The 13,443-nt window shown below is 53.2% G+C and overlaps 1 protein-coding gene across 8 annotated transcripts in view; it reads right to left on the reverse strand.

Moving 5' to 3' along the window:
- Positions 1 to 13,443, reverse strand: part of GREB1 (growth regulating estrogen receptor binding 1) — a 95,355-nt gene that overhangs the window by 31,981 nt on the left and 49,931 nt on the right. For 7 of the 8 annotated variants that reach the window (XM_047854058.1, XM_047854055.1, XM_047854056.1 and 4 more), the window contains 7 exons: positions 10,097 to 10,225; positions 9,263 to 9,382; positions 8,461 to 8,658; positions 7,555 to 7,735; positions 6,408 to 6,603; positions 5,353 to 5,489; positions 1,314 to 1,653 (listed from right to left, as the gene is read on the reverse strand). In XM_047854058.1, the coding sequence (XP_047710014.1) occupies positions 1,314 to 1,653; positions 5,353 to 5,489; positions 6,408 to 6,603; positions 7,555 to 7,735; positions 8,461 to 8,658; positions 9,263 to 9,382; positions 10,097 to 10,225 (1,301 nt within the window). Of the gene's footprint in view, positions 1 to 1,313; positions 1,654 to 5,352; positions 5,490 to 6,407; positions 6,604 to 7,554; positions 7,736 to 8,460; positions 8,659 to 9,262; positions 9,383 to 10,096; positions 10,226 to 13,443 lie in introns of those variants that run through there. The other variant, XM_047854063.1, reaches the window with a different exon arrangement.

A 13,443-nucleotide genomic window follows, 5' to 3' on the forward strand; every position in this document is an offset into this window, starting at 1 on the left:
GACTCCTTCCTTCCGGGCGAGCCCAGCTCTGTCCTTTCGAGAAAAGGACGGTTCCTCATACTGCAAACAAGCATGTCGTCTGCACTGCCACTGTATTCCCAGCCCCACGGGCCGGCGCGTATCAGCTGTTCCCGAAATACCTGCTGACTGATCCTCTGGAAGAAAGCGCACATCCTCGATTGCCTCTAACGTTTTTGCTGTGTTTTCTTCGCCGTGCTGCCCTGCGTTGCCTTTCACCCACTTCCTACTCAACTGTGCTCTCCGTATTCTTTCTAACCCTCCTGCCTTTCCTATCCTCTCTTGGTGGGTTCAGTGAGAAGCTGTGGGCCAGGAGTTTAAAAAAGCAAGACAGGGTTATTGGGCGCCTGGGTGGCTCAGTCGGTTGAGCATCCGACTTCGGTTCAGGTGATGATCTCGCAGTTCGTGAGTTCGAGCCCCGTGTCAGGCTCTGTGATGACAGCTTGGAGCCTGGAGCCTGCTTGGGATTCTGTGTCTCTCTCTATCTGCCCTTCACCCGGTCGTGCTCCCTCTCTCTCTCTCAAAAATAAACATTAAAAAAAAAAAAAAAAAGCAAGACAGGGCGCCTGAGTGGCTCCATCCGTTAAGCATTCAGCTTTTGATTTAGGCTCAGGTCATGATCTCACGGTTTGTGGGTTTGAGCCCCACGTGGGGCTCTGCCCTGACAGCATAGAGCCTGCTTGGGATTCTCTACCCTCCCCTCTCTGCCCTTCCCCTGCTCATACTCTATCACTCTCAAGATAAATAAATAAACATTAAAAGTAAATAACTAGGGGAGCCTGGGTGGCTCAGTCGGTTAAGCGTCCGACTTCAGCTCAGGTCACGATCTTGCCGTCTGTGGGTTCCAGCCCCGCATCGGGCTGCGTGCTGACGGCTCCGAGCCTGGAGCCTGCTTCGGACTCTGTGTCTCCCGCTCTCTCTGCCCCTTCCCCTGCTCGTGCTCTGTCTCTGTCTGTCTCTCAAAAATAAGCAAACATTTAAAAAAAAAAAAAAAGTCTGCTTAAAAAAAAAAAATGAATAAAGAGGCCAGTGTGATTTAGGGAAGCAACATTCATTGAGTAATTTGGTGTCGCTGGATGAAAGCTGCAGGTGGGGACACGAGCGGCAGCCGGAGGGGTGGCTGGGTATAGAGGGCACGTGAGGGCACCAACACTGAGGCGCGTGTCGCTGCTCCGTCGCCCCGCCCCCGCCCGGTCACTGCACACGCACGCACACACACACACACACACACACACACCCCACCCCTACCCTGCCGGGCATCTTTCACCCCACCCGTCCCCGACCGCCGCGCCCACCTTGAGCTGCTTCACGAAGTGCTTCCCGACGGTGATGCCGGAGCTGGGGTTGCCCAGGATGATCTCAAAGTGCTCCTCCAGGGCCAGGCGTGCCCGCACGTGGGCCAGCCGCTCGTAGGCCACGGCCGCCAGCGGGGAGCAGGGCACCCGCAGCAGGACCATGAGCCCGTGGCCGCAGGGGCACTGCTTGGGGGAGTTGATGAGGTTCTGGGTGATCTCCAGCGTCTCCACCGACGTGTAGTTCTTCATCTGCGACAGGCCGCTCACGGCCATCATGGCGGCCGCGTAGTGCTGCACGAGAACAAAGGTCCTGATCACCGCGCTGTGCAGGCGGGGGAACCTGCAACAAACAAGAGAGGCGGAGCGTGACCGCGCTGCCGCGGGGCTCCAGGACGCCCGGGGCGCTCCGCGAGGACCACGACGGCGGCGGCCTTCGCCCAGCCGCCACGTGGCCCGACACATCTGCCGGCTCGGGGGCGGCGAGACCCCGGAATCGCAGACGCGTGGCGTTTCCTTCCGGAGCCGCCTGCATCCAACCTGCAACACAAGCCTCCCTCAGAGGGCGCGTCAAACACCGCTCCGCCATCGCCAGCGGGGAAACGGAAGCACAGGCTGGGGGCTGCTGTGGAAAAGATCGGGAAACGGGAAGACACAGCAAAAGGAACGATCTGAAATGAAACAGAGGGAAGCAAAACCCAAGGACCGTAGCATCGGAGAGCTGGAACTTCAAGCACCTTCACGTACGTGGCATTGGATCGCTCTAAAAGGGAGGAGGAGGAGGAACGCAGAAAAAAAAAAAAAAATTAGAGGAAACAAGGACCGAATTGTTCTCATACTTGCTGAAAACTCAAGTCAGGACAAAGAAACGTGAAGAAAATTATACCATGGCGGATCTTAATCTGCTTAAAATCAGTAACAGATTAAAAGTCTGAACACTTTGGGGCGCCTGGGTGGCTCAGTCGGTTAAGCGCCCGACTTCGGCTCAGGTCATGATCTCACGATTCGTGAGTTCGAGCCCCGCGTCGGGCCCTGTGCTGACGGCTCAGAGCCTGGAGCCTGCTTCGGATCCTGTGTCTCCCTCTCTCTCTGCCCCTCCCACACTCACGTGCTCTCTCTCGAAAATAAATAAACATTAAAAAATTAAAATAAAAACAAGTAAATTAAAGTCTGAATGCTTTAAATATCTGCAGTTTACTCTATGTCACTTACTCCGCACTAAAGCTATTGTTTAAAAAAAGAAAAAAAAAGGAACCACCGTATGGGAGGCAAGAACTCGCCCAGCTCTAAACAACACATACAGGTGCAATGTGCTTGCCCCTAAGCCTTTGTGGTTGGCTCTACAGCAAGGAAGCGCCCCAGAAAACACAACGGAATAGAAATGGGAGCTGTTAAATGTCTAGATCTCTTAAGTCCCAATACGTTTGTGTCAGATTTGCGGTTTCCCAGACAGATTTTCCAGCCATATGCTGGGGTCTGTGTGCAACGCATGGTGAATCAACAGTCTGGCCACGCACACGGTGGGGAGAGGCAGTAACCAATGTGTTCTTACCTTTATCGCCTTCTGTCCCAGTTGCCTGTTTCGGGAGAGAGTTTTCCAGACACAGGATTCCTAGGAAGGGCAGCATGGTGTGGCGGAAAGAACGTCAAACCTGGCTACGGTCCAGGCTGCCACGAACTGGATGTGTGACCTTGGGCAAATCGCTTCTCCTCTCCGGGCCCCAGGTCTCACAATTGTAACATGGGGTGGTTGGGTGAAATGATTCCTGGGAGTCCCTAGGATTCTCCGTAACTCAACACTCCAAAGCCTGATGTTCTCTCCTCCCTCCGTGAAATGTGAGTTCTAATCTCTGTGCAACACTTCCAGTTTAGCAGAGGGGTGGGAAAGGAAGAGGATGGTGGTGACAGGGACAGTTGTGATGGTGGTGACGACGGCAGTGGCAGCTGACATGAGCACGTAATGTGCGCCAGGCACTGCTCTTAACGTTTTGTGTGTATTCGTCCGCTGAACCCTCATGACATTCCCATGTGCTAGGTACTCTTATCCCCACAGAGGATTGAGACACTTTCCTAAGGTCTCAGCTCATAAGGGACAGACCCAGGACTCGAACCCTGGGAAGGAAGGAACCCTGGGAAGGAAGTGTGACTTTGGAGCCTGAGCGCTCAGCGTACAACTGTTCCTGAGTCTGCACAGGCTCGTGTTTCCTGAAAACTCTCATGAGAAGCCGCTAGAAAAGTAGATTTGTTCCCAGGTGAGGGTACGGAAGTTCAGACAGGTTCGGCAGGTTTGCTGAAGGTTAAAACTAATAAAGCATAGGGGCGCCTGGGTGGCTCAGTTGGTTAAGCGCCCGACTTTGGCTCAGGCCATGATCTCGTGGTTCGAGGGTTCGGGCCCCGCATTGGGCTCTGTGCTGACAGCTCGGCGCCTGGAGCCTGCTTCAGATGCTGTCTCCCCCTCTCTCTGCCCCTCACCCGCTCCTGATCTGTCTCTCAAAAATGAATAAACATTTAAAAAAATTTTTTTTAATAAAAAAAGACTAATAAAGTATAAAGCCAGAACGTATGGTCCCCTGGCCACTAGCCGTGAGACCCTCCTCCATACGTATGGTTGGTGGCTCTACTGTTTTGGAGTCGTTGGCAAGGACTTGGTCTGGCTTCACTCCAAAACCTCCCACGTGACCTCCCACGTGACCTAAGTGTGTATCTTCCTCTGCCACGTGGGGGCAACAGGATCCGTCTCACCGTGCCGCCGTGAGGATTACACGAGGCAATACACGTAGAGTATTGGGCCCAAAGTTACCCACAGCTCGCTAAGCAGCCAGCAGGAGGAGGTGCATGAGCAGGGCAGAGAGGCAGAGGCGGGGCTCCCTCGCTCAGCAAGTTTATGGCTCTCGGCTGCCCGTGTGTGAGGTGGAGAAGCCGCCTGATTAAGCCCATCAGCGTCACCGCGCCGAAAGGGATTTCGTTCCTCAAAGGGCATTCTGGGGAACGCCAGTCCCCCGATGTCCAGGAGATGCCACCTACTCTAGTTCCACTCTAGTCACAGCACGCGGGGCAACTGATGGCTCGGGGACTCTCGTGGAAAAGCAAACCTTAAACGTAAGGGTGCTGCGACACGGGTGACCGTGGAACCCCTTTCGGCAGAAACAGCCGTCAGCATCCAGCCAAAGCAGGACAGCTCGGAAGACAGCTTGGAACACACCTTGAGAAGCACACGCCTGGTTTAACGCCCTCGTTGGCAAGTGAGGACGAGGTGCCGTGAGGGCAGGTGGCAGGGCCCAGCTCAACACCAATAGCGGCAGAGATCATTTTGTTTCGCACTAGGCAGTCTGTAAAACTTGGCCGGGCTTCCCGACGTACAAACTGTGTGGATGGCGGCAATCGTTTAACCTCCGGGGGCCTCGGTTGCCTCGTCTCGGAAATGGCAGCATTAAAATCCAACTCAGAGGTCTGCTGTGACACGGGCTAAAAGGGCCGGCTGTCGAGTCGGGCTGATTCTGGAGGTTCACAAAACCGGCTGCAGCCCTTGCCCGACGTGTGGCCCAAGGAAGTCACGGGGGCCCCTCTGAGCCTCTGTTTACTTGCAAAAGGGAGATAATCACAGCAACGGCGAGAGAAGTGGCGAGGACTGACTAAGATAGTGAAACTAAGGAGCAGCGCCGAGCACACAACCAGCACTCAACAGATGATACACAAAGGACGTGAGAGATGAAGCCCCCTGGGACTGTCGCCGTCACTCCCCTTAAAACCTTTGGGTGTCTCACCTCCCACTTCCTTGGTTTCCCTGAGTCTCAAACACCCCATTCCACATTCCAACATGTTTCTGCCCATTCTCATTTCTAAAACGTTCTAGAACAATGGCACAACAGATACCACTGGCCCAACGTGCAGGGCAAGAAATAAGCCAGGGTCCCTTTCATGGAGGGACTGTCACCCAGGAAAGGAGGAAGGCGGCTCCCTCCCTGGAATTCTCTGGCTGCACATGCTTCCACTGGCACGGGACTCCTGAGCATTTGTAGCAACTTCCAACAGAGACGTGTACCTTTTTCCTAATGCCGTGACCATGGCCTCAAAGGAGCTGTCATATCTGAGCAAAGGGAGGCTGTGTCCCGAAAGGGTGGATTCAATGAACTCTGACAGCCCGAAGTACTTCTTGTTCTCAGGATATAAGTCCACCCCCTAAAACAGAGAGGAACATCGGTCACTCAGACACTGCATTTGTGGGGACTCAGAGATTCACACGCCGCAGATGACCAGGACCAGCCTCTTGATCTAAATGGTGCTGACTCTGTTGTCCTCTGCACGATGCTTTATACGTTAACTTCTCTCCGCAGACCCAGAGCACAGAGCGTTCTCTACTGAAAGGAGGGTGCATCCCTATCCGTCAACAGTTTTCCATTCATTTGACCCCAGTGCCTTTGCCAAGAAGAAAATCAGCCTCATTCTTTAAACCCACAACTTTGTTAAGACTTTCTTTCCAACCATTTTAAGCTAGTTTTAGGGAAAGGCAAATCAACCATCCGACATTCAGCTGCTATTGAAATCAGCAGGAAAAAAAAAATGCATCCCCTTAATCAATTTCACTCCCACTGACTTAACATTCCTCCCAAACTATCATCAGAGCCTTTCAAAAGTCAGAGCGTAGCAGATAAAACTGCAAAGACACGACCTTGGCCCTCAAACAGCACCACGGTTGAGCGTGGGGGCCACAGAGCCAGGCGGACTGGGTCATTTCCTGGCTCTGCCACTATCTGGCTGCACAGTCTTTGGACGAGTGGCTCGGTCTTCTTCTCTCCATTTGCGAATCAGAAATCGTCCAAGCCCCTGCCTCGTGTAGGAGTTCATATGACAAAGCCCTCAGAACAGTGCCTCCCTACACACGTTAAAATGGGGAATCTAACTAATGTATGTTGGGAGAGTTTCTAAAGACCAGGAAGGCGTTAAAATATAACTCTGGGTCAACTCAAAGACCCAAGAAACGGGGACCCACTTGGCCCCCAAACGACGCTAGTCAATCAGGAGTCTTACTAACCAGAATTTCTCCCACCTCAGCTGGTGTCATTGTGACCCCAGGCCCCACAGCCCGGCGGCACTCACATTGCTGTAGGAGGCGGGCCAGTGGATCTCATTGTAAGGGCTGATGAGGGTGTGCTGTGTCTGCAGAGCGTAAGGGAAGGAAGTCACGTGAAGTGTCACGATGTTGGGGGCCTCCTTCACCTCTCTGCAGTTCAGCAACCGGTCCACCAATCCCACAGCCGGGTCACTTTGGGAATAGAGATTATGAACAGCGCTACTGAGGAAGGAAAGGGGGGGGGGGGAAGCAACAGTGAGTGGAACGAAGGCACTCTGGAATTTTACAAGGATCAAGCAGTTGAATACGTGTGTCACTAGCCCCACCCCCCAAACCTGCAAGTGATCAAAGCTTCTGGCTCTGTGCACCTGACACTCATCGCTTATTAAAAACCTGGCTGGGGGAACAGTATTCATGGAGGACTGCTTTGCAGGCTACACAATCCTCCTACTCCTCGAGAGCAGCGACTCTCACCCAGGAGTGCTCCTTTGTGGCCCCATCCCATTGCGTACTTTTTGTCTCCTGAAATTTTCCCCCGAGACTCCTACTGACCTGAAGCGATCCTGAGAGGATATAAAATGGCACACTCTGTGTTACATTTAAAGAACAGGACCAGGAAGGGGAAGCATTTTGGCCAAGGAGCCAAGGAGGGCAGCACAGCTCAGCCGTTCCCTGTGGGCCACGGCCTCAGCCTTCCCTTCCAGCCATCCAGCAAAACAGAGAAAACAAAGTGATTAGCCCTTTCGGTGGCAGGGAGCTACTCGGAGAAACCTACGTCCAAATGGATGTTCACAACACAGCTCTTTCTACAATGCCGGATGTACAAATGCAGGGACCCGATGCTGCGTGCCCTTCGTATGGGTGATCTTTGAGTTTCTGGCCAGCCCTAAGCTTCTGACTCTGTGCTAAATCAGAGCCCCCCTCTGCGATCTGACCCAGGATCTCCCTTCCCTCCTCACCTAGTCAGTGGCAATGTCTAAACGCGCAGCCCTCGGGCCAGTCTAGATGCTCTCCAGCTCTAATGTTCTGGAACACATCCATGGCATCGGCTTACAAACGCCAAAACCCCCAACGTCACTCATCTTTTCAAGGCTTGTACCCACAGCCCCAAGTGTCCCCCATATATTAACATAATAAAATGTCAACCCTGCCACACGCCAAAGCCACGCTCACCTCACGAGGTCCCAGTGGGCGTGGTCGTGGATCAGGACAAAGAGCGTATGCGGATTCTGAAAGGAGTTTTGCAGAAAGGACTTAAATTTTGTCTGCGCTTCAGCATCAAGCTTCAAAACATACTGTTCAACCCTCTGCTTGGTCATGTGCTCCTTTTCCAAGCCGAGCTCCGACAAAACCCCTGTAACGTGGCAAAAAACACATCACAAATAAAACGGGACAAGAAAAACCCTTGTCACAAGCTTCTCATTCATTCGGCGGGCGCCTGCCAGGCACCTCCTATCTGGCCGGCGCTCCGGTAGGCCCTGAGGTTACAGGGATGGGCGAGACACGGGAGAGGCGGGGCAGCGGACCCCAGGCAGACCACTGTCACACGTGTCTGCAGGAGCTGGGCACAGAGGCGGGCCTGTTTCATAGCGTGGTGTGTGCATACAGCAGCCTGCCCAGGGGCCACAGCCAAGCTGGCCTCATGATGCAGGTGATCCGGGGCACGGCGTGACTAAAGGGAAGGGTAAGGTCCCCGCCCTTCAGCAAAATCATCTCCCAGCCTGAATGCCACTGAGCTGCAGGTTATATAACATAAAGCATTTCATCCCCTTGAAAACACAGGGAGAATACATTAAGTTGAAGCAGGATATCGACACACAGGTCATTGACCTGAGCAGGACAGAGTGGAAACTCAAGTCATGGTTCTGGCTTTAATGGATTTTAAGATCTTGGGCAATTTGCCATCTCTGAGTGTCTGTTTCATGATCTACGAAATGGGGGTAATAATACTTGCCCTATCTACTTGGGAGGCAAAGACTGGTATTTCAAATCCAAATTTGAATTTAAGGGGATAAAAGCTTCTCCATGTAGCCGTCACAACGTGTCCCCTGAATGTCCCCCCCCACCCCCCGCCGGTACCTGAATGCCAGACGTGGAACAGGGTTTGCTGATAGGTCACTTCTGAGGGTGGAATACAAATCAGAAAGTCCACCTTCTCGAAGGATCCTAAGTCCAAATTCTGGGTGCTGGAATCCGCAATTGAACACACATGGGAGAGGAGCTTCTGAGCCACGGCCAGCTGGAAAGGCCGGATGTGGTGGGGCTCCAGATTGTAACCTGGAACCAGAGCCCCCATAAAGGCGAGGTACACTCAAGAGCAGAGAGCTAGGGAGTCATGCAGGGGGCCCCTGTCTAGTGCACAAAGTGACCAAAGGGGGAAACACACCAACATTTATCCGGTGCCTGCTCTGGGCTATGTACCATTTCACACTGTCTGTAATTTAATAATAAAAGGATGAACAGCACTCAGGGAGCACATAGGCAGTGACCTACTGTACCCGAAGGGGACAAAGACAGCATCTCAGGGAACGTGACACCGAGACTGGACTTTGGAAGAGGCTGCAAGTTCTCTGGAAGGGAAGGAAACTATCACAGCTTTTCGGGAACTTGGGAGGAATAAACTATTTCAACAATGCACTGATAAGCTGGAAAGCAACACAAAGCAATGCACTATCTCAGGAAAAGTGTGCATTTCAGGGTAAGAGGAGACTATTGGCGTTAAAGACGACAATTAAAATTATATATTAGTCCAGTTTGATGCTAAGAAGATGCCCTCCCTCCCGGATGCGTCTCTAACATTGCTTCCTCACAGCCCCTGGCATCCCCTGGCCGCTGGCTCACTAGCCCGGACCCTGGCCGCTGGCTTCCTGGCGTCACTCACTTGTGCATGCCGGTGCATCCAGGGATGCTGATTTGGTGACAGAGGAGGCAGTAAGTGACGACGAAATACGGCCTTGATTTTCCTGATGAAATTTGTCCAGCAAAATGTCAATGTCCCCCTCTGCCCAAAACAGAGAGAAAAACAGAAATGGGTTTTCCATCCCAGTGAAATTCGGCAAATATCCATGCAACGTCTACTAGGTATGAGGCACTATCCCGGGCCTGCGGTAATGGAAATAAAGAAGCCAGGGCCCATCCAGCCCCGGAGCCCACGGCTTGTAAGGCAGGCAAACAGTCAGAGAAAATGGCACGGTGATGTGGTAGGTGCCAGGACAGAAGGAAGAGCCAGATGCTAAAGGACAGGAGGAAGGGGTCTGAGCCCATCCTAGAGGAGGGGGGAGCAGGGACAGTTTATGGGAGGAAATGGGGTGAGGAGCCAGGCAGAGAGGGGTGAAGGGCACAGAACTCACAGCATAGAACACATGGACTGAGGCACCGCTCCAGCAATCCGGAGGGGGAGCTGGGGAGCAGCCGTGCACGGGGCCAGGGAATACAGAGGAGGCACAAGACCCTCGTGTGCCCCCAAAACCAGAAACCACAGAGCCCCCCCACCTAGGAGAGCCCACAGTCAGCGCACGAAGATGGCCGGCCAGAAACCACCACAGAAAGGGTTGTAAATGCTAACACAGACAACGGAGGGTACGGCCTGAACATCCAAATCCAGGCCAGCCTCGGCAGGTCCCTCGGCAGGTCCCCTCCGAGAGAACTTCACCTCTGAGTCTTTGTGTCTGCCCTTCCCGCTCATGAATTTACACCGGTCTCCCCACGGGCTTACCTGGACAGAGGGTGCTGAAAAACGCCCCCAACAAGTCCACCTTCCCGGTAACCAGCTCGTAATTGACTTCTTTCTGGTACTCCGCTGGGGTGAGGAGGCTCTCAGAAAGAATTCGGGCTTGGTATTTTCCTGGAAAACAAACAACTCTCACTGGGCCCCTCCACTTAGAATTAGCACGTGAGCCCAGGGACGACAGTCTGTCTCCTCTCTCTCCCGCAAGCCTGTCACCATGCCTGGTCACGAGCAGGTGTTCATGTTGGTTAAACGAATAAATGGCGTAAAGCATCTTGGCCCAGGTTAACAGGATAACAAGAGGGGAAACCCAGAACACTGGCCTCAGAACCTCTCTTCCCACTTAGAAGCCGTGTAACCTGAGATACTTAACCGTTCTGGCCCCGTTTCGCCTCCTGAAACACAGGAATGACAGCACTTCAGGACTGTCCTGAGGACTGTAAACCAGGCACTGTTTATAAAAATGCTTAGTCCATCCCTGAGGCACAATAGGCCACCAGGTTTATTTCTGAGAGTGCTACTCAAATAAGTAATTTATTAAAAAAAAAAAAACACAGAGAATGAGTTTAGGATCAAGAATGCTTACGGATAACTGGGGCAGTGCATAGCAACAATATACACTTTTTAAGTAAATAAAAAGATATGAAAATTTCAGGCTTAAAACAAGTAACACCTGTGGGATCATTTTTTTTAAACAGTTTAAAAAATAGGAGTATAGTGATTGGCCAAAAATTATTCTGAAATTGACAAACTGACCCACAAAGATTTATGAATACCATACAACAGTGTTAAGAGGGATGGTTTTTTTTATTTTTACTTTTTTGAATGTTTATGTATTTTTGAGAGACGGAGAGAGAGGAAGAGCGCAAGTGGGGGAGGGGCAGAGAGACAGGCGGACACAGAATCCGAAGCAGGCTCCAGGCTCCGAGCTGTCGGCACAGAGCCCGATGCGGGGCTCGAACCCACAAATCAGGAGATCATGACCTGAGTTGAAGTCGGACGTTTAACCAACTGAGCCACTCAGGCACCCCGAGAGTGATGTTTTAAATCCTAATAGTCCCATTTAAATTGAGAAATCTGTTTGTATTCATGAGTTGTTCTTTTTTTTTTTTTTTCCAAGAGAAATTTGAAGCCAGAAGGATTCTTTTATTTTTAGGGTTTATTTATTTTGAGAGAGAGCGAGTGCAAGCCAGGTAGGAACAGAGAGAGAAGGACAGAGAGAATCTCAAGCAGGCTCTGCACTGTCAGCACAGAGCCCGATGTGGGGCTCAAACTCACGAAGAGTGGGATCATGACCTGGGCCCAGACCAAGAGTCAGTCGCTTAACCGAATGAGACACCCAGGCGCCCCTGTATTCATGATACTTCAATCGTGCTGACTACCCCTTAATCTCCTTCAATTTCCTAAGAAAATGCTAGACTTAGGAATTCCGTGTTCTTTTTAACTAACAGGACGAAGCTGGGAAATAATTAGCCATTGCTATCGCTCTGGGAGAGGAACTAATGAGGTCAATGAATTAATGAGGTCACTGCATTAATGTGCACAAAGATCAGCCTGGCACATAAAAGTTGCTTGACACACCCGATCTCCTCCAGGGAGCTGTCCCCTGCTTCCACTCATTCACCTGCAACCAGGGGTGTGCCCTGGGCGTGGTCACCACTGATAACTCCGCCCCTCTGCCTCCTGCAACGAGGGGCGTGCCCTAGGCGTGGTCACCACTGACAACTCCGCCCCTCTGCCTCCTGCAAGGAGGGGCTTGCCCTGGGCGTGGTCACCACTGATAACCCCGCCCCTCTGCACCCTCCACTCCCTGCAGCCTGCTCCCCAGCCACCTCTGACACTCCAAAAACTCCCCCGCTCTTCAAATCCATAGAGCCTCCCAGACGTGCTCCTGCTTTCTCTTCTTGTCCCCCTCCCTTGAGGGAGAGCCCACGTCCAGCAATACTCAGTCCCAACGTCCCTCCCCACAGCCGTGCTCCACCCTCTGCATCAAACCCCCTTCCTGCTCCGGGTCTTTACGGAGCTGCCAGACGCGGCTGGAGAAAAGGCCACGGTCATGCCCACTCGACTCCCGTAAACCCACTGTGCGCAGCAGCCCCGGCCCTGTCCCCTGCTGGAGGACAGAGCGACCACCTGTGACGCATCCCAGGGCCCCGCCACCTGTCCACCTGTGACGCATCCTTCCCACTGCCAAACATACACCGCGCGACTCAGAACCACCACAAAAACCTGATCCCGTTCCGCCTCCAATTATTATCTCTGTTCTCTATTCCTTGCAAGGCAAAATTTCTCAAAACGGTTGTCTCCCTTTGCTTCTTTGCTCCTCATCTCTTGAGCCCAATCCAGCGGCGCCCTCATCCACCAGCCCCGCTGTGTCCGCATCACCGATGGCCACGCGGCGGACAGAGGGAGGAGCCCGTTCGGACTCAAACAGGAGCATTTGGCCCAGTCGCTGCCTCTCCCTTCTTGAAGCACGCCTCCCCCCCCCCCCCCCCGCCCCACCCCCACCCCTCGGCCTCCGGGACATTCTCTCCTTCCATTCTCAGGTCTGCTTCTCCATTTCCTCCCCTCACGGGACCGGACCTCGGACAGCCCTCGCTCCGCACTCACCGGATGGGTCCTGGCATCACCTCTGGGCTCTCAGCCCCCCAACGTGCTGACTACCCCTTAATCTCTGTCCTGAACTTTGGACTTTCTCCCCAGCTGCCCACCCACGCGGCCACCGCGACATCTGAAGCGTGGGCCGGGCTGGTGCGGGAGGACTTGACATTCCAGCACGACCTCCCTGCCACCCCTTCCCTCCACGAGGACAATTTCAATTTTTCTTTATTTTATTTATTTATTTTGAGAGAGAACACAAGCAGGGGAGGGGCAGAGAAAGAGGGACAGAGAGAAGCCCAAGCAGGCTCCGTGCTGCCAGCACAGAGCCCGGCTAAGGGGCTCCATCCCACAGACCGTGGGATCATGACCCGAGCCAAAACCAAGGGCCGGACGGACACTTAACCGACTGAGCCACCCAGGTGCCCCTAAATTAAATGTTTTCAAAAAACAGAAATGCTTCTGCAGTTCCTGCCATCTCAGCGGATGGTGTCTGCATCAGCTACAAGCCAAAGCCCTCGGGGTGTTCCCACACAGTCCACCCGGCCCCCCCCCAGCCCCCCCACCGCAAATCCCACAGGTACCCACCCCACAGACACCCAGAATCAGGCCGCTCCTCTGCACCTCCCCCAGCCCAGCCCCGGCCGCCCGCACTGGGCACTGGATGAATCCAGCCCCTCCCCAGGGTCCCAAATAGGGGGCTCTCCACACCGAAATAGGAATTGATTCTTCTAAAA

The sequence above is a fragment of the Prionailurus viverrinus genome, chromosome A3, assembly GCF_022837055.1.
Source record: "Prionailurus viverrinus isolate Anna chromosome A3, UM_Priviv_1.0, whole genome shotgun sequence".
NCBI lineage: Eukaryota > Metazoa > Chordata > Mammalia > Carnivora > Felidae > Prionailurus > Prionailurus viverrinus.